At 39.1% G+C, this 24,779-nt stretch overlaps 1 protein-coding gene across 1 annotated transcript in view; it reads right to left on the bottom strand.

Annotated features, from left to right (window-relative positions):
• Nucleotides 1-24,779, bottom strand: part of NELL1 (neural EGFL like 1) — a gene marked incomplete at both ends in the record, with an annotated part of 300,940 nt that overhangs the window by 62,373 nt on the left and 213,788 nt on the right. The window contains one exon of the mRNA XM_082000059.1: nt 5,689-5,784. Coding sequence (XP_081856185.1) covers nt 5,689-5,784 — 96 coding nt within the window. The remainder of the gene's footprint in view (nt 1-5,688; nt 5,785-24,779) is intronic.

Below are 24,779 nucleotides of genomic sequence, written 5' to 3' on the forward strand. Positions count from 1 at the left end.
AGTGGAGAAATTCAAATGGTAGGAACCTAGAGTAGCAAGCATAATCCCAGACAGGATAAGCAATATAATACTACACAACTTCTAAGTGCAAGTTTTGGGGACCAAAGCGGGGGGAAAAACTGACACAATTTTCTGTGACTTAAAAAAACCCACGATGTCCCTCACCAAGTCAGAAGACTATGAAAGAGATATTTTATGACCACAAGTCATACAAATAATAAAACATTAGAATATTAGAACCATTTGTTACCTTGAATGTCAAGATACCATCACAGCAAACATAAAAGATTAATATAGCAGATATTCTCTTCATTACAAAGAAAAATACATAAACCCAGACTCCTGAACGTAACAAATAAGCTACACAGCAACATGAAAATATCCCTTGCAAAAAAACCCCGACTCCAAATCCAGTGTCTGCTTAGTGTTCTTCCTGGCTTTTAAAACTAAATTTTTACAGTATATGAGGCGTGTAAGCACTACAAAACGAGTCCAGTCTCCTCATGCTATGGTCAGCTGAGGGTATGAATGGTGTTCTTGGTCTGGCAGATTTCACTTTTCTTTGGCTTGGCAGCGTGAGATAGAGCAACTTTTTTCTTCCACTCAGAGTTACTTGTTGATTTGTTGACAGATGTCCCCTTGATCCTCAGGGACAGTCTTAATCAGATTTTTCTAGTAGATATTCTTTGATCTATTGCCTGATATCTTTACAAATGACAGCTTTGTTTCTTCTATCACATTAAGATATCACCCCTTGCCATTTTGCGATAAGCACCGCTGGGGCAAATGCTGTTAAACAGCTTGGCAGCAAATAGAGTAAAGTAACCTCAGCCACCTGGAGCATCTGCCTTCTCTGGATCTGTCGCACTCTCGGGAGCGTCATACCAACCACAGCCACCGTTTTCTGTAACAAGCTAAGCACCATTCACTTCACCCCTCCTGTCTCGCTCTATACTGGCTTTGCCTCACCTTGAAATGAGAGGCTTTAGAATGAATCTCATGCAAAGCCTTGTGCCCACAGCTGCACAGCTGCTTTGTGTCCCAAAATAAACCCTGCTTCCTATTTCACAAAAGATCTTAGATAGAGAAAGGTAGGGAGTTTTGACATTTAGCTTACTGTACTCACTGAAAAATCCTTCTCCACTTTGCTTTGGTTTTTGTTTGCTTATTTTTTTAAATCAGGTTCCTCAACTGAAATGTCTTTGATAGCTACACACCTAAAGATTGATCCAGCTCAGGAATCAAAGAAATAGTTCATAGAAATGCAATTCTCACATTTTTTTCTATCTCTAGGGCCCAAAGGAGTACAGACGGTAGAGAGTTTTACCCAAAGGACTGCAGAAGACAATACATTCCAGAAGAAGCAATTTAAGAGATGAGTACACAAAGTAGTATGCAGCTTCTCAGACAGCAACTCCAGATACTGCCAACTATTATGAAACAAATCAGCTAAAAACCTCCTCATTTTCATGACATCCACATGACATATCTAACTTCAAGATATAAGCATAGCAACATTTCATTACACACCTGTGAAATTTATGACTGCACTGAAGAATCCATATGCAACTAATGCAGTACTGCAAGTGAGTGGGGAAAAAAAAAAGACCACAAAGAGAAAACAACACAATATAATTACTGGGATTCAAAGCACATTTCTCAACTATGGTACGTACTGAACAATATCAACCAATCTTTTGTACACACAGTCCAAAACAAAACAAAAAAATAATGCCAGTAATTATCACACACTGTAACTAACTCCCACGGCTGAAATTTCTGCCGCTGCCGGTCACCGCCCCAGAGCTGGACAGACGTTGATACGCGTTTCTTAGGCCCACGCACAGGACCCTACCACATGCAGGCAGGGGTTCAAGAAACGCCTGCAATTTGTAGGTGCTCAATCATGTTTACTCCTACCTTTGATACCGCTAAGATTGTCCTGCCTACCTCATCCTCACCACTTCATCAGTGGCAGTAGCGACTAGCATTCCACAAATACACAATAATGGCGAACCCCATCTACAAAACCAGCATTAAAACTCCACTGACCTGTGGCTTGTCCACAGAGAGAGAAAAGCAGCTCAAGGAATGATGGGATTTAGTTTTTTTTTTTTAAGGTTGCAAAAACATGAGAAGGAGAAAACATCACTGGATGGAAAATTAGAGCATTTGAGTCTATGCTGCCAACAATTCTCACAGACTACTGTGTTTGCGTTCCTCTCTGCACATCAAAACGTCTCTCAGAAGCCTTTAACAGGGATACGTGCCAAGAACGTACCTGGGCTTAAGCCAATAGTGTTACATACAGTTAAGGATGCATATCTCCAGCTCAGCTGTCAGGCACGTACATGCTGGAACCATACAGCAATATCAGCAAAAATACTAACATAAAAACTTTCTAGCACAGGTATCACAGCTATGTTAAATATGATCACAAATGGTAATGATCACAGAGATCATTGATTTCAGCCCTGGCCAACTAAACGCAACACAAACAAAAAATTGGTTAGAAAATAGAGTAAGTTCCTACATAGAAAACAACAAAAATTCTGTAAGAAACATCAAGCACATACTTAAAGAAACAGCATTATAAAGAATGGATGGAAGGAGGAATTATTTGACAGTATCTCTGGATATCAATTTGCAGTTCACCTTCAAAAAGAAAAGGCAGCCCCACGACTGTTATTTCAGGCAAAGCAACTGGCAAGACATAATTCTTCTTAGCAGCACGTTGAATTATGTATTTGTACATAAGCCTTAAATGTGTGTTTTAATTTCACCTGAGTAAATTACCAACACAAATCCTACCCTTCTCAAATATCTCAGAATTTTTAATTAACCTAATACCATCATTTCAATCAGGCAGTCAGAAACAATGAGTAACATATGATTCATGCTCAGAACTAAACGCACCCACTTTTCAACAGTATTTCTAATTACTGGTTCATTTTACCCTTTACATGATGTTGAAGCCAACTTGGGTCGTACTGTTTATAGCCGGTGACGAGTCCCTTCAGCTCACAAGTAACGTATAAGAAATTGCTGTGTTCTTGATTTGAAGGACATTTTTAAATGCACTGTGGCAAATAGAATGCATTACCAAAACACATCATTTTACTTCTGATATGCATCAGTTCACCATGAGCTTCCGTTAGACAAGATTTTACAAGGAACATTTAAGCTTTCGTTTCAAGTGATGTCCCACCATTCCACCATCTTTGGTCTATGTTGTAACGATTGAGGGAGTGCTACCGTATGTTAAATATAACAAATTGTTTATTTCTAATGTTACAGACATCAGGAAAAAGAAAAAACACCACCACCACCACCACGGATTTTAAATACTTCAGATGTCCTCTGAAAGTGCTGCAGCAAAATGCAGTGGGACTATGAGGGAAGTCTCTATTGAACCGCCTCTTCTTCCCGACAGCTCTTCAACTCCATCTTCAAGGAGTAAGCAGGTAAGCAAAGGCTTCCTTTTGCTTCTCCTGCTTCAAAGGTGGTTCATCACCTTTCTACTCTGAACATTTAGTCTTTCTGGGACACGCACCTGCAGATGGCTGAAGCTGTTCTCACATAGATCTGGTATGCACTTAGCCACTGAAACATGCACATGACATAAGGTGTATCTGCTGAAGTTTTCAAACCCTCTAACACAACTAAAACGTGACAACTTCTCATATGCAAAGCCCTATTCATTCTCAAATCAGTTTGCGCATCAGATTTCTCAAAGTTACCTTCATTAGCTTGACTTGTAGCATACTGGTAAATTGTATACATCTCCAAAGAAAAAAAATAAACTTCCTTCTTGTTCAAGTCGTATAGATTTTATACACAGAAGCTAGCTCCTTCTGACATCTACCTCTAAATTTCTTGATATAATGGGAGTACCATGCCTGCCATGTTTCCTTTTCTTGGTGTGCTAACCCGTATTTTAGATCAAAACGATACAAAAGACATGAAAAACATAGGAATCAACAACGGTTATATCACCCATTTATCAATTTTAAACCATCACTTCAACAGTTTAAAGACTCTGTGTTCTAGTTATGAAAGTCCCTTTACAGCTATCAGAAAAAAGAGAATTCCAAGATTCATGGGTAAAAGAAACACAGGCAGTCGAGCTGAAAGCTGGCCTAAGGCCATCGCCTCCGTGCGTAGGCAGGGCGCCGCTGGGCGCCGCAGGCACTGGTTTTGCAGTGCCAGACTGTCACGGGCATAGAACCCGTTTCTGGTATCCTGCATCCCTCTGAATGCACCGTTCCCTCTGAATGCACCGTTCCCTCTGAATAACAGGCGTTTTAGAAAGGAATGGGAAAACTACACTTGGAAGAGGATAGCTAGCAGGATTAGAGGCTGGGGAGCTATGGCAGGTGGGGCTCTAGGGCAGGCCCTTCTTGTATCACTCCACGTGTATCGCCAGTACTTACTACTGATTATCAGGAGGCTTGGGAGCTTGTTCCTATTTAAAACAAATAATCCAAAGACTACAGGCAAAAAAACACAACCTGCAGTACTCAAATTAATTCAAGGTGATATGAAAATATTAATGTCCTAGTTCCTTCCCAAATAACTAGAAATAATGCTGACAACTAGAAACTATGGGATTCTAGTTCACAGCGATTTGAGTACATCCATAAAAATCTTTAGCAGTTTTCAGAAGCTACTCAAAGCAGATTTGTTGACAACTGGGTTTAAATTACTTTGTATTATAGTAGAACAGCCATGTATTAAGCAGACACTGCTACATACAAATTATTGAACAATCTCTGGGTAACAAGCTGTTCCAGTGATTTAACTTAACAGTTATTTCTTGGTTTTCTTTTTTTTTTCCTTCCTTAAAAAACACTCATCAGTTATAATCTCATCCATACTAGCATCATGCAACCTGTGTTAACGATCCACTTTATTTCCACCAGTAAAGACAAGTGCAAAAAGTTTATTAACAAACACACAATGCAAAAAAAAAAACCTCTATCATTGAGTTATTTAAGTGAAATACAACCTCACTAAATACAGATTAAAATAAAATCCCAAATTTTATCCCAAAACTCTGCTGCTTAAAGAATCTAATAAGAGCCCTTATTAGATTCTGTAAGATCCCTTCCTTCTCATTTAAGGTAGACAAGGAACCAGATCTTTGTGAAATAAACAGAAAGGCGGACCTGCTCAAGCAAAGTTCAAGCAAAACTTGAAATGGAAAAAATATGGGAAAAGGCAGAATCAAATCATCACTAGCGAGATATAGTTTAATAGGCTGTGATCCTATGAAAACTGCTGGCCTCAGACTGAGAAACAAATCAAATCTTAAGAATTCAGTAAGTTTAAGTGAAAAGCAAGCATCCAAATTTTGGTCTAATTTGTACAACAGATTCAGAAAAAACAGAAGGTGATCTTGAGTTTGCACCACGGAAGACAGGCAGAGTAAATATTTTTCATTTGCCATCCCATCTAATTAGCTAAACGTGTCCACTGGAAGCAAAAGCAGATACATCCCCAACCGTCTAAAACTTTCCATGCTTAATTTAAGACTAGTTTTCAGTTAGGAAAAGGCTGTTATGAAACAGTCACATCTTCAATGAAGAGACAATATCAAGCAGAATGAGTGAATGAAAAGTAATCCTTAATTCAGCATATCATATTTATCATTAACAAAGAAGACGGTGTGGTTCAGTAAAGCTTTACCTTTCTCACAATGACTTCCTGTGAATCCAGAAGGGCACACACATTTGTTAGGGGCTACACAAGTTCCACCATATCTGCACCCCTCTTCACAGAATGCTGAAAAATAAAAGGAATATGTGGGTACTACTCAATTTTTCAAAAATTTATTATAGATTTTCAAAACACTAAGAAAAACGTCTAAATTATAAGCAATTAACAGAATTCAACATATTAAAATTCAGTCCACCTGCAAACACAAAGAGAAGTGACTCACTTAAATGACATGAGGAAAAATCTTGCATTACACCGTAGGCAAACCACTTCACCAATAAAAGATTAATAACCATCTGGAAGAAGATGACAGGTAAAAATACATCGTACAATTTTAATGGGGCTGATCTTCTTTCAACTATACCCAATATAAGTATTGCAATTGCAATGCTCTGGTGATCCACAGGAAACAGGCTGGTCAGATTGCTGTTAACTACTTGATTTCTCTATTCTATCAAATACATTTTAGTGAAATGTCTGTAACCACATAATATTTTCCTATTTTTTATTTTTAAGTGTCAAGTACATTTTGTGGAATCAACAAATGAAACAGGGTGAGGCTCATGACTGAAAACAGAGGGTTTCTGAACCCTGAAAAAGGGTTCAACCACAGGATAATGCCTCTACCGAGGTACGATTCTTGACAGAGCAATACACAAGTACTTAACAAGTGCCTTTGTCCAATAACTAGGATCTGAAACAAATGATGGATCTTGCATCTTTTCTTGCGAGCACTGCGTGGTGGTCCTCTCGCTTACAGCAGGTTTAGCAGGAAGTCTACTAACCGTGGAAGAAGGATGCTTGCAGTTTAATGTTACTCTTCTTTCTTTCTTTTTGTTGTGTGTGTAAAAGGAGGGGGACTGAGGTAAGAAGAGGAAAGGAAACTGCGAGCATCAGGACATGACCTATTTTGCACTGTTAACTCCAGTAAGACCTTTGCTAAGACTAAGAGCAGGTCCTACCCACAACACACTCCCCACCCTCTCCTAGATATCTGTTGAACTTCACGAGTTACTCGGTGGGTTTGACTGCAGTTATGAAGGAAGCTGCAATTAATATTTAAACAGCAGCTCTCTGCATCTAAAGCTAATAACAGAATTGCAAAGTGTTTCCTGCAAGCTAAAATCACAGATGGAGTGTTGGCAAAGAGACGTTACAAATGCTATGAAAAGGCTTAAAGTGCTAGGTAACAGAAGAAATGTTTTAGATTTATTTTCCAGTGCACTAAAAGAAAAATAAAGTGCATAAAGTACTAAGCATTGAAAAGAATCTTTTGCAATTGTTAACCACTTAGAGGCAAAAAAGCTAATCATCATCATATCTCTTGACTGAATTGATGGACAGATCTGCCTTCAAATATATAATTCATAGCAAGTCATGCTGTTTTATGGAGAACAACATGGGGAGAACAACGCTGAAGTGGTTTAGAGAAGATGATCGCAGAACATCGTAAGCGCTCCTGCGACAGGCGCAAGGCAGTGGTGTGGAGAAAGCATGGTTCTTGTCCAGTAACACTTCCTGCTCATCAACGCACACACGCCGTGTGGGAATCTTCTGAAATATATCTGTTTTGAAATCAGTCAATTCCTACTGTATAGGAAAAACAGAAATATGGTTTAAGAGCAGCTTTTTGTGCTCTTTTGCATATAAATACTTGTAGAAAGGTATAACTGTGCAGAAAGTTGAAAGTGCTAGTATGAAATACAGCTGGAAAATATACAAAAACATGCTGAGACTCAAAAGATTCCCTTTGTAGCTTTTGAAAGAATGTCAGAAAAGGTGCAAGGTAAAGTGTCCATCTACATTTTTTCTGGTTTAAAATTGAGAGTAAGTAGAGACTTTTGTGTAGTAGTAATACATTTCCGCACGACATCAAAAGAATTAGAATTTGTGGCAGAGCAGATATAAAGGGCAAAAGAAGAAAAATATTGGCAAAAAAAGCAAGTGGTTCGTCAACAATATGTGCCACATCGCATTGGGAATGAACTATACAGGGGTCTTAAAATAAAAGGAGTCACAAAGAGCATTAAAAAAATGTTCGTTGTCCATAGCAATCACGCATGTCCGTGGAAAGTCATTAGAGCTGATGGGGACAGGTAGGTAGGAGGGCTTCAGTTAGAGCTCTCACATTCTTTGCCACCATAACCGATACTGCCAGCCTGCTAACGTGAAATGTGTGCTTCTTCAGATAAACCCTATTCCTAGGTCTGCACAGTAAGGTAATGTTTTCGTCTGTTCTCTTTTAAGATTACTAACAGAGAAAGGCTTATGAGACAGGGTTGGTCATGTAAAAGATTTTTCCCATTAGTGCAAAAACTGTGTTATGCCAGTGCAGCAGCCAGGTCTTGACATCTACAGGCACAGCCAAGCATGCTATTCACATCTGGGAGAGAAAGACTGGGATGCCTGCCATGGGTCAACGCTCTCTATCTTTCTATTCCTTCCTACATAACCATATCAAAACACACCTCCTGTACGCGTATCCAAATGTGCTAGTCCTTCCTTGTCGAGCATTTTGAAATTCCCCCATCGTTTAGCTGTCACATCTTAGCAACTTAGAGAATCCAGTATCTGTACAGAGACACCCTGAGGAATTGCTGTACTACAGGTTCCTGTAAGAAGGGGCTCCGTACTGCCCACGAGGAGTCACCCAGGCACTAACTTGTTATATGGATGTCACAGGGAAGATGGAGTTGGGGAAAAAGCTGGGCAATGGCTGCAAAACAACTCAACTCTCCTTTTCAATTTTTGCAGAAGCTGAAAAGTCCTCTGCAATACAGACTAACTGTGCTTGTCTTTCTTGCTCAGGCTTTGGTGGATTTGGGAGCGGTCGTTCATTCTTATGCGAGAAAAGAAAGCCCCAAGGAAGAGTGATGAAATTATCCTGCTGTTCCCCAGATGGTTCTCCTACAAACCCTCTAATTCCCACATTGTAGGCTTACAGGAATTGGGAACATCAAAACCAGAAAGCTCAGAATGTAGTTACAAAATCAAAATATTTGTCTAAAGTCTGCTTTCCTTAACTGCTAGAAAAAGTAGCTCACAGTATTATATACAGTACTGATAGCACTATTCTGAATTTTAAGAATGTTCAATACCTCTAATAATAGGAACTCGGCTTCAATTACTAGCAATTTTACCAAAATGCACTTATTTGAGCTATTCTCTAATAGTTCTGCCTCTGGCTGAAGCTTTTCAAACATTTTATCAAAATTCATTCATTTCCAACAATGAGTTTTTTCCTTCACACTATTAGCAGAAGAGTTTTAAATAAGGAAAATCTTTACATCACTTCTGTACGTATGCCTTATGGACAAGAGGACCCGACAGGGAGCAGCTCAGTGACTGAATAGTAAATCAGCTGGAGTGCCCATGTTCTCAAAAACCTACCTGCTTTGGTCCTTCTGCTTTGTCATACATCTTACGGGCTGTGGGATCTAAGACTTCCACTGTGGTTTAGACCCTTCAAAATCAAAACTCTATTTGGGAGGGGGGCAGGCAGGGAGAGGATGGGACACATGACGTGATGACAGGGACCCACCAGTAGCCCCAAACCAGCAGTTATAAGCCTTGATTGCAGACTCCCTCCTACTAAGAGCAAGTTAACACAAGAAAGGTAAGTGGTGGCTGGATTGCATTTTGCTAATGTATTCCCATAAATAGATCCTGTCTCTGAAATGATTTGCAGGCTGACAAACTTGTCACAAAGGAGAATGGTTACTGAATTGACAGTAAAGGTTTTATCAGGAAAACAAGTGAAGATGCCATTAGGGTAAGGTCTACGAGCGTAAATCTCCATCGTTAAAAGTCTTATTCACTATTCCGTATGTAAAAGAAACGGAATCTATTGATTTGAAGTGGCTTCTGCCAAAGTGAACAGACCTCTTTAATGCTAACAGATTTCTTCCTCTGAAGTAAAAGCCTTTATCGTATAAAGACCTTTCCTAAATAGACATAATTTCTCTGCAGAGGAGGAGTTTTATTTTTGATGTATGCTCTCCTTGATGATTGATCTGTAGAGAGTGGAAACAGCCAAAATGATAAATCTGCTGGATTTGTCATTTCTGTGATAATGTTGCAGGGACAGAAGAATCTCACTGCAGAGCTCCACAAAGAGCAGCATGAAAGTACCCACAATCTCGGCGCCGTCCTCCTGGACGCACACAAGTTGTATACCCCCTGCCTACGTATTTAGGGGGTACAGTTTCTTTTCCCCTGTCCTGTTAAACAGAATTATCTCCTCTCCCAGTGAGGCTGTTATGGATACCCCCAGGAAGGAAAAGAAGAAGGTACCAGGAGCTAGAGCCTCTTTGAGTGGAAGGTGTGGAATCTGTCTGACATTTTTGTAAGTTCCTTTTGTTCTTCCCTAGATCTAGGCAGTAACGTGCAAGGGAGCCTGAGGGAAGCATGCCAACAGTAGCTTCAAGTATTTTCTGCTGCCTGTTACTGGAAGTTGTAGTCTCTGTTTAGCCCCTCTGCTTCCAAGACTCAGGGAAAGATGAATAGTTTGGGTTCCAGACTCCTTTCCTACAGAGCAGAAGAAATTGCCTTGATTATTCTAATTTTTTGTATGGTAGCACAGTACAATACTTCACTGTGCTACTATAGGAAGGCAGGTACTGCAGCGTGGAACCCTCATGTTGAGCAAATACCTCTTACTTCCAAGTGTAATACACCAATTATTATAAAATAAAAATATTTACATTTATAAGTAGATAAAAATATTTTTTATTAAAAGAAAAACACAAATAAACGAAAACCAAGTAATTATCCTAAAAATTTCAAGGAAAGTCACTTGACTATGAAGCGATACAAAAGTCATCTTCCCCCCAAAATCAAACATATATTAAATATTATTTATTGATTTACATTAAAATTAATTTTTCCATAAAGCTATAATAAAACTTCACAATATTAATATTACTGTTGCATTCATATTTTATAAAATTTCATATATTATTATTAAATGCACCTTTTAATAAGCCTACTTCTTGATGTTGCCCTGGTACAGCATAATCCATGCTTTTACACCTAAATATATCACCCACTACAATGTTACCCATAGGCATACATGACCTACTGTAATGCAACCATAGGTATAATATGCTGTACTCCCTTCTTTTCCTTTATCTTATCTGCCCATTACTTTTCAAAGAAGGAAACTCAATTAAAATAGAAGCACCTCATTTGTTTAGAGTTCATCATCTCCCACGAGCAAATCCTCAAATTCTGAGAATTTGAACTCAGAAGCAACTGACTGGAATTCTATCAAGTAGATGATCCTTGTTTCCTCTTCATCTCAGCAGCACCACTAAGTAACAACCACCAATGTCTTCACAAACACCCGTACAATTTGTTTACGAGGCAGCTGACCCCTTCACCTTGTCAGCACAAAGAAATGGAAGAGGTACAACAGCAAACGCCTGTGGGTACTTCTGGCTTCTTCCACTGATTTTCTCTCCCTCGTTATTTTCCCTGTTTCTTCGTTAGTCAGGGAAGAAATAGTGTTGAAAGAAATGGTTCCGTTAGTACCAAAAGGAACATTGCTGCAGAAAAAGATTAAAGGTACCATAGTTTGTATAAAAGGAAAAAATACAGCACTACAAAAAAATGCAAACAACTCCTGCCCCCATATCACAGGGAAGAGAAGCTTTCAATTAAAGAAAGCAAACACAGTTTTTGTTCAACAGGGTATACGGAATGTGTTTATGTGGGCCAAAAGCACACCTACTCCTGTGTTACATTAGGTTTATCACAGATAAAGCCAACTACTAGCTTGTTTCCAAAAGCAAGGTACTCCACAGCTTGTCAAGACCACTGCGGTGCAGAGTAGACATCAGCCTGGTTTGCAGTGGCAATCGCAATGCAGCTCAAGGTGTGACCGCATCCTTCAGACAGCGTACAAGGCAGCAGCTTCCACTGTGTAGTAGCGATATAGTAACCTGCAGCTTTTCTGCATTTTGGCCCAAAGTACTGGGTGCTTACATTCAGCCCAAACTAGCTGGTGGCTGGTCTCATAGGCATGCATCAGGTTCAGTGGGTGTTAAACACCTACGGCAAAGAGCGTAAGTTGTACTTCGTGATACGCTGCCAATACTGCCCTGTATTTAAACCTACAGAAGTTTTCTAGAAGACTGGAATTCAAAGGGACTTCAGCCTGATACCTTTACTTGCTCAAAGATTATGCACTGGAATGGGAAGCTAGGGAAAAAAGAAAGGTGGGCAAATCCATCCTTTAGAGGTGCTCACTGCAGGCGCTTTGCTCCGTGCTGTGTTCCCGACCTGAAACGCAACCCACAGCTCCTCCTGGTCACCGCCACGGCACAAGCACCATCCTCTTGACAACATCTTCGTTCGCCTTGTAAATCAACAGGTATCTGGGACTGCTACGCTGGGCAGCATAGAGAGGAAGTCATACCAGCTTCTCCTGTACTCCTGAAATGCTTTTTTACTGATTTATGTTCAAACGGATGGTTGGTAAAGTGACCATGAAGTCTACTGGTATTGGGCCAGGCTCAAAGATTGTATGCATGTCAAGTGAAAAAAGGGACATTCAGGAAAGGCAAGGAAGGGGTCAGGCACAGACTGCCTGGGTAAACAAAAACGTGCAGCTTTGGAAAAGAGATGGGCTAGCGGAACTATACAAGCAATTTGATAATCAATTGATGGAAAGACCACAATTTCATTAGCTGATTGAATTTACTCAGCCAAGTACGCTCAAGGTCGCAGTTGATAACAATCCAACTACGTAAGCCAAATGCCAGAATAATCAGATGATACCAGTTGCCGAGGCGTGTTTAGAGGACGGCTGAGAAAGTAAGGAGAAAGCACACAAGCAAACTAAGGGAGCAGCAGAAGTTCTGCTCTTTTTCTCTGTGCTCAAGTGTGACGCTATCATCTATAAAAGTACAAAACTCTTCTTGGTTCAGTGAACTACATCCATTGGATACAGGGTGCGACTTATTTAACACAAAGTCTGCCAAATGCCACTGGAGTCCTTTTACAGCTGGCTGGAGTCAGAGAAGGACAAATCTGGCAGGAATGAACTTTGGGCAGAAGAACTGTCCTGGAAAATTTTCATCCCATATGTCAGAGCGGGAAGGGGAGTGCAGGTCAGACTGGCAATCGGGACGCAAACACATCCGAGACTGGAAGACAAATCCTTAGCTGGGCAGTTCATCACCTTTGTGAGTGGCTTCCAACCTAATTTATGCTTTAGATTTTATGCATGGTAGGTATGAGGGTTAGTTCAGTTCAGGAAAAGCCTACAAATCTCAGGTCTTCTAACAGCTGATTGTAAAGCTATTATACCTGATTTATATTTCTAGAGATTTCACATATAAGAGGTACTTTACAAATGTAATTAGCATAATAGCTGCCTAGTGTAGTCAAAATTCCAAATCCTGGTAGTACAAAGCTATTACTTAGAGCTAAGCCTGAACAAAGTTCAATGAACTCTGAATTAAGGTTTGGAGACGGGGGTTTTTCGAAGCACTCAAAGGCATGAAGGAATTCTTTCAAATTTGGGAGGCAATGCACAGCGAGAGTAAAGAAGGAAAAGGGGCAAAACAGAAAAGTACCTGGAAGGATTATAAAGAATAACAAATACATCAGGAAGGAATGATGTCAAAGATACCAGATACAGGCACACATACATACTGTGTGTGCGAGTTTGTTTGTATGTGTATATATGCACACTACATAATATTTATCAAAGCGGTGAACTAATATTGTAGAGTTTGTTACTAGACTATTTTAGCTGACGTAGCAGTGAGTCTTTTCAAGTAACCAGTGCTCTGTCATGCAGTCCTTGCAAAACTGAGATTAAAGCAAATTTGGAAGGCTGAGCACATCTCTCAGAAGGCATTGAACTCTTCACAGTGGGCCCTTTCTCTTTGCTGTTCTATGATATTAAATTCTCTTGGTGCTTGGTGTTTTGCTTGACTAATGTGCAATCAAGTTGTGGCCATTTGCACTCAAGCAGCAGGCCATTCATCTGGGTGTTTTCAGGGTGGGCTCAAGTGCTGTTTGGCTGGAGATGCTGGATTTTTTGAAAAATGAAACACGATCACCTTAAAATTAGTACAATGAATCACAGTGATAAATAATTTCCTTTGTATTACTCCAATAATGGAATTTACTTTTGAACGTGTAAGTTATCCACCTCGATTAATACATTTTCACCTAAAATCTTTTCTAATGAACAAACAAGCTATATTTTATGAAATTAATTCAGAAAGCATACTTAACGGACAGAATCTGCCCATTCTACTTTATTGGTGAAGAGACATATATGAAACATTTATTGATGTCAAGCTTATTTTATGCCCCTGAGGACAGATATGTGACATTTTTCTAAAACATATATGAAAGATCAATAGAAGCAGTAAGATACAAAAATAATATAATAAAATTTGTCCTGTGATATATTATGCTTTTGAAAGCATCTCTCATACCCCCAGATCTTACTGTGCTAAATAAATATTCTTGTTGCCATTTTACTGCACTGCTTCCTCAAGGCTAGACTCTTCAATATTTTTAGTGCACCATTTTAAGTCAACTGCAGCTGTCTATCTAGTAACCTAATACTAAGCATGACAAAATAGGGCAGAATACTTCTTCCACAAACGATCTGAATATCAGCTTTCTAAATTCTAGTCAACAGTTAAAACTGTAAAAGCAAACTGACATTTACTTTGAGAAATCACATGACATGACATATATTATTGGAGTTTTTCTTTGCACTACATCAATGTGCTTATTATACTCCCGTTTTCTTATTTTTTTAACAAATGAGTATAAGATAATTTCTGTTTACAAACATAAAACCTAAATTATAATTGTATATATTTTGAAGTTCAGTGGAATTATCAAAACAAATCAGACAAAAAAAATTTTCCTCAAAACTGTAATCATTACAAAGCAAGAAAGAGAGAATGTGAAACTTCCGACCTGCCTCCAGTTTGACTGCAATACTGTGGCTCACAGTTTCTTTAATTGCTTAATCAATCTTAATTTAAGGATAAAGAAGTATGTTCCAGAAACACAATAGAAGCATTTTCCCTTGCCTGATCTATTATCACAACGTTAGAAAGACCTTGATTCAAATCCCATTGAACTCAATGAAAAACAAACTGAATTCAATAAACAGTGAATGCGATCTTAGTCTCTTTGACCTTAGTACAGTATATGGAATATTCAGACAACGTAAAAATAGTTGTCTAGCTGTGTGTGTTTTTCAGTTCTCTGATCTTAGCCTTCCAGTCCATACAAACGCACTCCGTAGACACGTTCAGCACAAGACTAGCTGGATTCTACCCTAATGTAACAGGTATACAGTCTTTAAATCTGATCTTCTTGCTTTACCCTGTAGCACCGATAGGCGCCTTCACCGATAAAATACAAGTCTTTTTACATGTAAGAAACATTCTGTCTCAGTGTGAAAGATTTACTCTGTACTGCTTAACGAAAAGCTACCTAGCATCCTCAAATAATAATATGTTATTAAAAACACTAGAAAGTTGGATAAGCTGTAACAGTAATGTACCTAATGTCAATAAAATACCATTTTACAGTACTTCTCTGAGGAACACTATCTTTTGAAATTGTAAAGGAAAGCATTTTTAGTTGTGGCTGGAAGCAAGCATGTTGCTTGGGTGCAATCATGGCCTCTAGAGCGTTATGTTCAGTAGCAGTATTTTGAAGGTTGCTATTATCTTATTGCAAGCATAACGGTTGGAACCGAAAAAAAATATACTTGTTTTGATAGGTGCACAAAATATGCAATAGTAAACCAAGGAATTACTGATAGCATTTAGCTATCTGAAGGCGACATTACTGAGAGGGAGAAGAAGAAAATATGAAATGAAATGGCAACGGGTTTTTCTGGTCTGGATCAAGGACCTCTACAGACAAATACATTTTTAAGACATTAAGAGACTTTAAGAAGCGTGACTTTAAACAAGCATGCTAAAATTTAGGTATTGTCTCTCATTGTCTTAATATTATACTTCCTGTATGCTGCAAGTAACAGCTACAGTGGTATCTCCAAAAACATTTTCCAATGGGCTTTTACATCATCTTTTAAACCTCACTCGTTCTGCCAAGACACTCCACCCAAAATACGATGCCTTTTTCAAAGCACAATTGCATCCTATTGACCAACACCAGAAGGATGGGAATTGTCAGTTCCAGAGATCGGAGTCCTCTGGCTACACAACAGGAAGGACTTCAATACACAAAGCTTTCAGAGCTCATCCACAATACCCATCCAGCCTTCACTCTTTATCAAGAAAGATGCCATATTAGATATAGACATTCCTCCATTAAGGAACAGAATTAAGAGTTCATCTCAATTTACAGAATCTAGCTTACCTTGCAGTCTCTAACAGATAAAGGTTTGAATTCTCTAAAGACACTGCCAAGAAGGCAATCAAGAGATGAAAAGCCCTGTATCCCATCAGCAACGCCCCAGGGCATTCTGCCTCATTCAAATCAAGTTTATATAAGGAAAAGAAAGAATAACACAGAAAACAATGAAGGGGGAGGTTGGAGGGGTGGGGGGGAAGAGAGAGTCAAACACACTTCTAAAACATACCATATTAAATAATGAATTCTCTTAGGTCTGGATAACTTTTGCACTCTTGTACGCTGCTTCTGACCTTTGCATTTGGTGGATTAAAAAGAGAATGCAAATAACTATTAATAGAACACAATTAATCTCAGTGCTTATCTGCATTTTAAATCAGTAAGTTGTTCAGTAGCTAAAATATTACCACACGAGCAGAGTCCCCCCCAAAATTGCAGATTTTTAGCAATTATTTTAATTTTCCTAGAGGCAAAAGACATGTTCCATTCAACATCTGGATTTACCTAAATTAATCGCAACAAATAAGTTTTATCCTGAAGTGTATGGCACATCCAGAAGAGAAGAGAATGAACTTAAATATTTTGACTTACCTGAGAGAGCCACCAGATTTTTCAGTAGGGAAAAAAGAAACAGTGAAAAGTGATATTGTTCTCACCGTTACACAGAAATTTCAGTCTAAAGCAGAGATTGCTTTTGCTCAAGCTGGTGTGACAGCAGGTGTGATATGCATCACCATCAGCCTTATAATCATCATAACACGTTGCTTTTACATAAATCCTTTCATCTCAAGCTTTTACACATCATGAACAATTAAGCCTTACAACCCCCCAGCGAGGAAGACGCATTAAGAATCTGAACCTGCCAGGCACTTTTTCAGAACAGAGTTAACTACAGAAATAAAATTTAATAAAGTACACATTTAACAAGTAAGAGCAGAAAAGCAAATATAATCTTTGTGTGTATAATCTTTGGCTGAGCCAAGAGCATTTTAGAAACCCAAGGGGCTACACTCCCTGCTAGTGTCAATTAGTAAATCTATATCAATTTACACAGTGACTAAGAATTTACCCCCTAAATTCTTCAGCTACAAGACTCTAAGGAGTACGTCTCTGTCACAATTTATACGACCATACTGCTGACTTGTGTCCTTACATATACGCATAATCACACAAACATTTTAGCCAATATCTAGAAGGTATGCACAACGTTCCCATCTCTTCTGCTGTTTTTCTGTAGAGATCTCACTGGGTAGTAACAGGTAGGGGAATGGTAAAGGGAAAGGAAGATGAAATATCAGTTGCTTGCAGAGCAATGCCGCTGTGGTCACAAATGTAACTTGAATGATTCTGCCTCAGTGCGCTCTGTATTTTGCAGTATGGGCCCCATCACAATGTCACGCGCTTCGAGAAATCAAAGTAATGACAAAAGTCTACAACGGGCTTGAGCGTGCCTTAAAGGTGCTGGAACTTTTCAAAAGTGCAGTACTTAAAGCTTGGTGGCTCTGCCCAAAATTTTCTTCCCTGATGCATGCAAAACATTCCAGATAGCGTTTGTTTAGCTCACAACCTGGTAACAGCACTTCAGTAGCACCACAGAACGTATGCTGTATACATTTTTTTTTTTTAGTCCTTCAGATTCATTTAGAGTAAGGTTCAACATAAATATCCTTCTTATGCTTTAGTCTGCTAGCGGTGTACAGTATATTCTTAATGTAGAAAAAAGAAAGCACCATAAACGGCAGCTGTAATCCTTCCATCAAGTACAGTGTGTGTTCCTGATGGAATATGTTTTCAAAACATATTTCCAGTACCCCCTTCTTACAATATCATTTTACAATGTTTAGTTTGCAAAAACTGACTACTGAAATACTTCCTATAGCACTTGGCAATGCAACATTTAATTTTACTACGCATAGAATGCATTTCTCTTAACAGATGTATCAGTTCCCTGATACCATGACTAAACTGCTTCATACCCATTAAATGCTGTGTGGGGAACTACCAGAACTATAGTGTTTGTTTTTGTTGTTGTAGCACACACTTCTCCACAAAGCATGTGTTCTTTGAAACAAGTCACAAATAGCAGGAGTGATTTCTGTGAGAATTAACTTGCTTAAAATACTGGGGTTCAAGCATCAACAGACAGCTACGGAGGAAATCTGTGAAGGCAAAAATTACTAGATTTGTGCATTGATGCAAAGGCATCTTCAAATATTTCCACACTGTGAGCAATCAGAATTTGGACTAGAAAGGAAGCTACTTCAGGTCATATTTATTTTATCTATCCAGTGTAAATGATGCTGAAGGAGAACATACTTTGCAATGCAGTGGTGCGATATTCTGGTACTCACGTCCATATTAAACTGTCACTCATCACGTATGAGAAATACAGCAATGCTACACCATGATTCATAAACTCATCGTAAACATAATACACTGTAGTATATTCTCTCATGTAGCACCTAGTCTTCATATATCTGGCTGGAAATCAGTGTATCTGAAGCGTGATTCTAAATGACAGTTCATTTAACACCAAAGCGTATTACTCAAGCCAAGAATGAGATATAGATGTGTAGCATGGAGACATACATCAGACACAATAATTTTGTTTGTTTTCAAGACATTCATGTTTCCAATTACACGTGGTAAGCTGAAAACATGCCTAATAGTGCCAGGTGGAAAATAAAATCAAGGCAGCAGCACTGCAAGTACTTAAGTATTCTATGGCCTCGCTAATACTAACTCCAGCAGAGTAGAGAAATCTTTTGAAATCGCTTCATCTCCATTCAAGTGAAAATAAAAGTCCTGAAATCTTAAACTTAGAATGTTCTCACACAATTGGCTCAGTACAGAAGTCATTTCTGGTTAAAGACACTTTTTGAGTCACAAAAGGTTTGACCTTTAAAACAAAAAAGTACAGTTTCGCTGAGCAGCAATTGAGTGGTCATCTCTAACGCACACTGACAAAACAAGACAAATTGTGGGGAAAAGATGCCCTTCGAACAGCTCTGTGAAACTTTATGCATACTATGGTTATGCTGTTGCTGGGGTTTTTTCCCCCAAAAAATCTCAGTAAAATTATTAGGGTTGTTCTACACTATGAATAATACTGCATAGCAAAGGGAAATAAATCTCTTACAGTGTGTATGTAGAACTCTGTGATCTTAAAAGTCTTTCCAACCTAAATGATTCTATGATTCTACATAATCAGTCATTGACAGCAAACAAATATTACTGCCGCTGGATAGTATCAGAATAATGGTGCCCTGTTGTTACATAAACAGAAAACTTTTAAATAAAAATACACGCTGGGCAGAAAGCAAACTTCTAGTTAAAACGACTGTCATTCCTCTGTGCGCTACGGCTGACAAGTCAAGACTTCAAGAGCTGACACATCGTTATTATGAAGCCAGAGTCCTGGTGATCGTACAGGCACCAAACGGGCTTAAGGAAAGCAATGGACAGCAGCGCCGAACCTTTCCAGAGAGAAATCTCCTGCACAGGAGCACACAGCGTGATGGGCTTCTGGTGTCTCTCTTCTGGAAGGCAACCCAGAGTCATCTATTTATCCACAGAATAGTTAGCGTCAGCAACAGGGCAAGATTCCTCAGACTGCCGAGCCTGTAGCGGACTGCCACAGACTACATCTATCTAAAATAAACCTTTTAAATTGCAGACTATATGGCACGATAGCCAGCACAGTAATTCTCAGGCTCTATGGAGTTGGCAGAACAGCAAAAACTGCAGAGTAAGATAAAGGACTGCATTTCTTACGCTGGAGTATCAGATGCAAATAATACTGGGATTTTGCTATTTCCATTAGAAAGGTCTGCTTTTTCAGGGTCCACAACCACATTTACTTAATTGACCGGTATCAGGTCATTTAAATACACATTTAAGACACTGAGAAGCTGAACAAAGATACTTAAGGGGAAATTGATTTTTCCTGTTTCCAAAAGACGCATAAAGGAATAAAGTACTTCTATATCAGTTAGATACTCAAGGGAATTCAGCCTAGGTCATTCACCTATTGCTTTGTATTTTGTTATTGTTGAATAAATCAACAAATCCAGCAACATAATACAATTTTTACAGTGACTTCTATCTACCTTTATCCTTATTGTGCCACTGAGAAGGTACTTCAGTGAAATGGGAATGTTTCTCAGAGCTGCATATGAAGTTTGGTGAAGCAAATGAGATTACGAGACTCGCCATGTGCAAACTTGTAAGTGATCTGCGTCAGACTAAAAATGTTGTGACAGATCAGAAGCAAAACAAATAAACAAGGTATCCCACGGGAACAATAAACACTGAAAACATCCAGGCAAAATGTGATACTATTCACTCATGAAAAAGCAAAAGATCACAGTGTAATAACACAATATAACAACCTCCAAAATAATTTTGCAGCGAAGATAAATAGAGGTAGTTTCTCCAAGCTGAATCATCTTAATTATATTCTCTGGCAGATAAAATTCACATACTGCAACTTGGTACTTCAGTAACATGTATGTCCCAAATAAAACTGTAGGCAAACATTGCTTTACATTAATTACTATAATTCGATGCTGCCAATACTCTTGAGCAGAGGGCAAGAACAGCTGGTATTAGGATCTGAAACTGTCCTAGATATACCCTATTGTATTTGAAAAGTGTTGTAATAAAACTCATGTCTTACATTTGTTTTTTATATCAAGCACTTCTCTAAACCAAAAATTAAACTCAAAAATTTAGAACAAGTTTGACCCCCTTTTTATGACATCCAGTAGGTCACAGAGATCCAACAATGCGGAAATCTCACATATCAGCATTTTGATTATGCGCCAAGATAGCGCAGCCCAGGTTTGGAGAGGTTGGTTTCTCTACTGTCCTAATCCCTGGGTGTTTTAATCTCCAAGAAGAAAACGTAAAGATGCTTACTGATGAAAGGAAAGCTGAATGTGATCTCAACTGATTTATAACAGCATTGCCATCACATCAGGAAGTCTTTCCAAATCCTTGCAGTTTTGAAGAGGTCTTTCTTTCTTTCTTTTATCTTATTTGATGAACATTCTATGGCCCTACCTCAATTATTATTAACTCATGTGTACTCTTGTTAAGTACAGTCTTCATGAGAATATGCCTGTGGGGGGTGGAAATCCTAAAGCCAGGATGTCACTTAGAAGAATTGATTTGAGAAGTCACTGAAGTGAGAAAATAGATTCACTGGACAGTTACCTAACATGGAATTTTTGTTTCTACTTGGCCAGCCTCTGAGATTTGCCATTTGGACTAACCAGAGTCTTTGGAGGAACTCCAGATTCTTTCATACACTAAAAATCCATCTTGTTGTTTCTCTTGTTTTAAATAGGCAGAGGCAAATGGTGCATTATCATCGAGTGCACTAATTAATCCAAATGCAGTGTAAACTAAATTAATGGGGCTGGAAATGCTGGAAAAATTAAACACAGCATTTTTAATAAAGATGAAAATAGCTTAATAAAGCTGAAAATAGGATCCAAGCATCCTAAGGCGTGTTTATTTCTGTTTAAATAGATGTCTTCCCATAGACTGTTATCAGCTCAGCAGGAGCCTTACAAGAGAGGCATTTTTCTCATTCTGTGCACTTTAAGTTAGGTTTCTATGAAGTTCAGCCCACCTGTAAAAGCTGCTGCCGATCCATATAAAAACCAGAACTGTGGCAAAGTAATGCTAATATCCCGAGAGTGAGTGAGCTGCAATACTGAGCTGCAAATTCAATCTGAACCTTTCTCTCAAAAATGGACGTTTGCTGACCCATCTTCCAGACAGCAAGTTACTGCACCACAAAAGAAAGAACACACCTAAAGTAACAAGAAGGAATCAATCCTCATTAGAAAGATTTTCTCCTTTATATAAATGGATTGTGGAGGTCCTTGGCTGGCAGCAAGGCACCGATTCCACCCTTCTTGTCTGCTGCTGAAAAGGGCCCATCGGCATCGGCAGGTGTCACAACGGATGGCGCTGAATAGAGCTCTTCTTGGTAAGCACGCTCTAAACAAGATGTGAGAGGACAAAGCACCCCAGGCCCAAGTGAGAAATGGCCAAGAGGCCCCTTTAAATAGCTTTTTGAATACAAGCTCTTGAGCTATTTCTGAAAAGAAGGAATGCCAGCTGGGCTTCAAGAGGAGTGAGAATCTCCAGCGGGAAACTTGGAGCTTTGCTCAAACTCAAGAGCAGGGATAGATGTGTTGTATTTCTCTTTTCCCAGAGTTTCAGGAAGTAACACAAAGCAGAAAGGAGCAGGGGAAGAGGAAAGCAAATGAAACAAAAGAAGTCGGGACGTGTGAAAGAGTGCAAGAAGTGAGAAACTTAAAACACACACAGGAAAAACAGAGAACCCCTGATGCTTTAAATCTAATTGACAACCAGTCACCAGATAAATGGAATACTGTTGGCTACACATGAGTTCTGGCCACATCTTTTAATATCTAAATTTTAAAAATCAAAGAGAAGCGCCTGCTGACTTTGAAAGGCATAAAAATCCCAAACAGGGAAGAACTAACCTGCAACAGCTAAAACTGTACAGAAGTTAAAAGAAAAAATCACCGTGTCATTATGCATATGGTGCGCATAAGAATAAAACACGTCTGAAAGCAAATTCTATATTATGACTAAAATGTGATCAGGACAGATAAAAAACAATGGTCCTGACTATTTAGAACTGGAATTCTCAACTGTACAGATTATGAAAGGATTTTACCTGTACAATTAAGGGTAAACATACTGGCCCACTGCTTCTAGCACTTACAAATTGATCATTCACTCTAGTGATTACCATTCTTCAAGACATTTTGTAGCAAAGACTTTACATGTACATGAACTTCATAAACTGTCAGTGCAGATGCCCTACAAGTAACTGCAAAAGAGCATCCTGCAGGTCTGGTGAGAATAGGAAATATCAGCTCCAACGACTGAAACTCCCATGACTGCTCTCCCAAATAAGCATCTGAGTTGGCAGATCAGTCTAAGGCTTAATGCGTTCGAGTCCAGAAGGCTATTTCATGCTGTTGTCTTCCCCATTTACGCCACTGGCACATCCCCAACACTGATACAGTACTGTTTAGTTACAGCTTGGCCTTTTGCACATTTAATGATGGCCACAGATGTAAGGGGTGGCAATTTGAGTGGTACAGTCCTGCAATAAAGCTAACATCATATATTTCTAATATGCATCACAGCTTTTCCCCAAAGCCTACTGCAGCTTTGATGAGTACACGTATCACCGATAGACAAAATTTAACCTCTAAACAAAGTTTCAAGTAAGATGAACAACAAAGTATTTATGTTGAAAGGAGAAAGGCTAAAAATTATCTACAGCAATCTACAGTCCAGCTCATTCTCTCCTAGAAGAGCTGAGAAAAAAAATCACCAGCCATTAGAGAAGAATCTTTAGAAATGAGAAAAAAAGGCTTACACAGAAACCTGCTTGTTAGGGACTTCTAAGGTCATGCTTAGGCTAGCCTTGCCAGCCTGCCACAGCACGTAACGCAAACCTGCCGGTAACCAGGAGGCCGCCTTGCGCATGAAGTCATCTACCCACAGGCAACCCTGTGAATAGGTGAAGAGGGCACAGAGCATGACACCTTCGACTGTTCAGAGGCTGTCTTCTCAGTGTCAAAATACATAAGCCTCAAAAGAATTAAACCGAGGAACTAAACAGAAGAAAATTCTCTTAGTACTGGATAATATGACATGGCCCCTAAAACATCGAAACAAACAAAAAAACCTTGCAGCAAGATGAACTTTAACGGAGCTGAAGAAAAGGCTCAGTGAGAGTAAAGCAGAGTACAAACCAGCACAGATCTAGGCTGGTGTTCAGAAACAACCTTTTAGCAGTCGGAAAGCAGTCAGAAATCACGGCTGAACTAGTTCTAACCAGTCTGTCCTATCTGTACTCAAAAGCTCTTCTGCTGCTTCCACTCTGACCTTACTTCGATAGGTAAGGCTTTCTAATAGGTACTATCCCCATTTAAAGGAGGACGTCCTTTCCTCCAGGACACAGCTGCTGCCTGAACAAGTCAATCATTCACTGTCAGGAGAAGCATGAGCTAAAAGGCTGGCTGCAGCAGTGAATCCAAACCTGGAAGATGTAGGAGCTGAAAAGAGGCTGAAAGGGTATCTGTGGGACATTCATTAACTAAGAAGTTTCAACAAATTTAGAGCACATCATCTTGTTGGTGTTTCTGTCAAGGTTACCAGCTGCTACGAAAATGAGAGGAGTAACTTGGGAAGCAGCCAGAGCACTGCCAAACGCTTCAGTTCCTCCTCAAGTCCAAAATATCCAGCAACACTTCTGGACAGGCATAATTTCCTCAGCAGAAGTTTTCAATCTTGATATTGACCAAGATGATCAACAAGCATATTAAAAAGTGGCTTCAAAAATGGAATAATTTTTTTTTCCAAGAATCCTGCTCATTTGCTGCTCTTTTAGGCAGCTACATTTTCTTTAGCAAAGTAGTACCGAAAGTATACAGAAGGCTTCAGAAATAGTCAGATGGACATAAAGCTTCATCTTACTGCCATGGAACGGAAGTGGAATGAAGGACAGGATAATCACTGAGAGTCCTAGTATTTTTGCAGGGCACCTTTACTGAACAGATGTCTGAAGAACTTCTACATTTCGCTTCTATGTTTTGTCTAGCCTCGATTACATTTGAAACTTTTGAGAAAAT

Source organism: Phaethon aethereus, assembly GCF_964289735.1.
Source record: "Phaethon aethereus genome assembly, chromosome: 5".
In the NCBI taxonomy this organism is placed as follows: Eukaryota; Metazoa; Chordata; class Aves; order Phaethontiformes; family Phaethontidae; genus Phaethon; species Phaethon aethereus.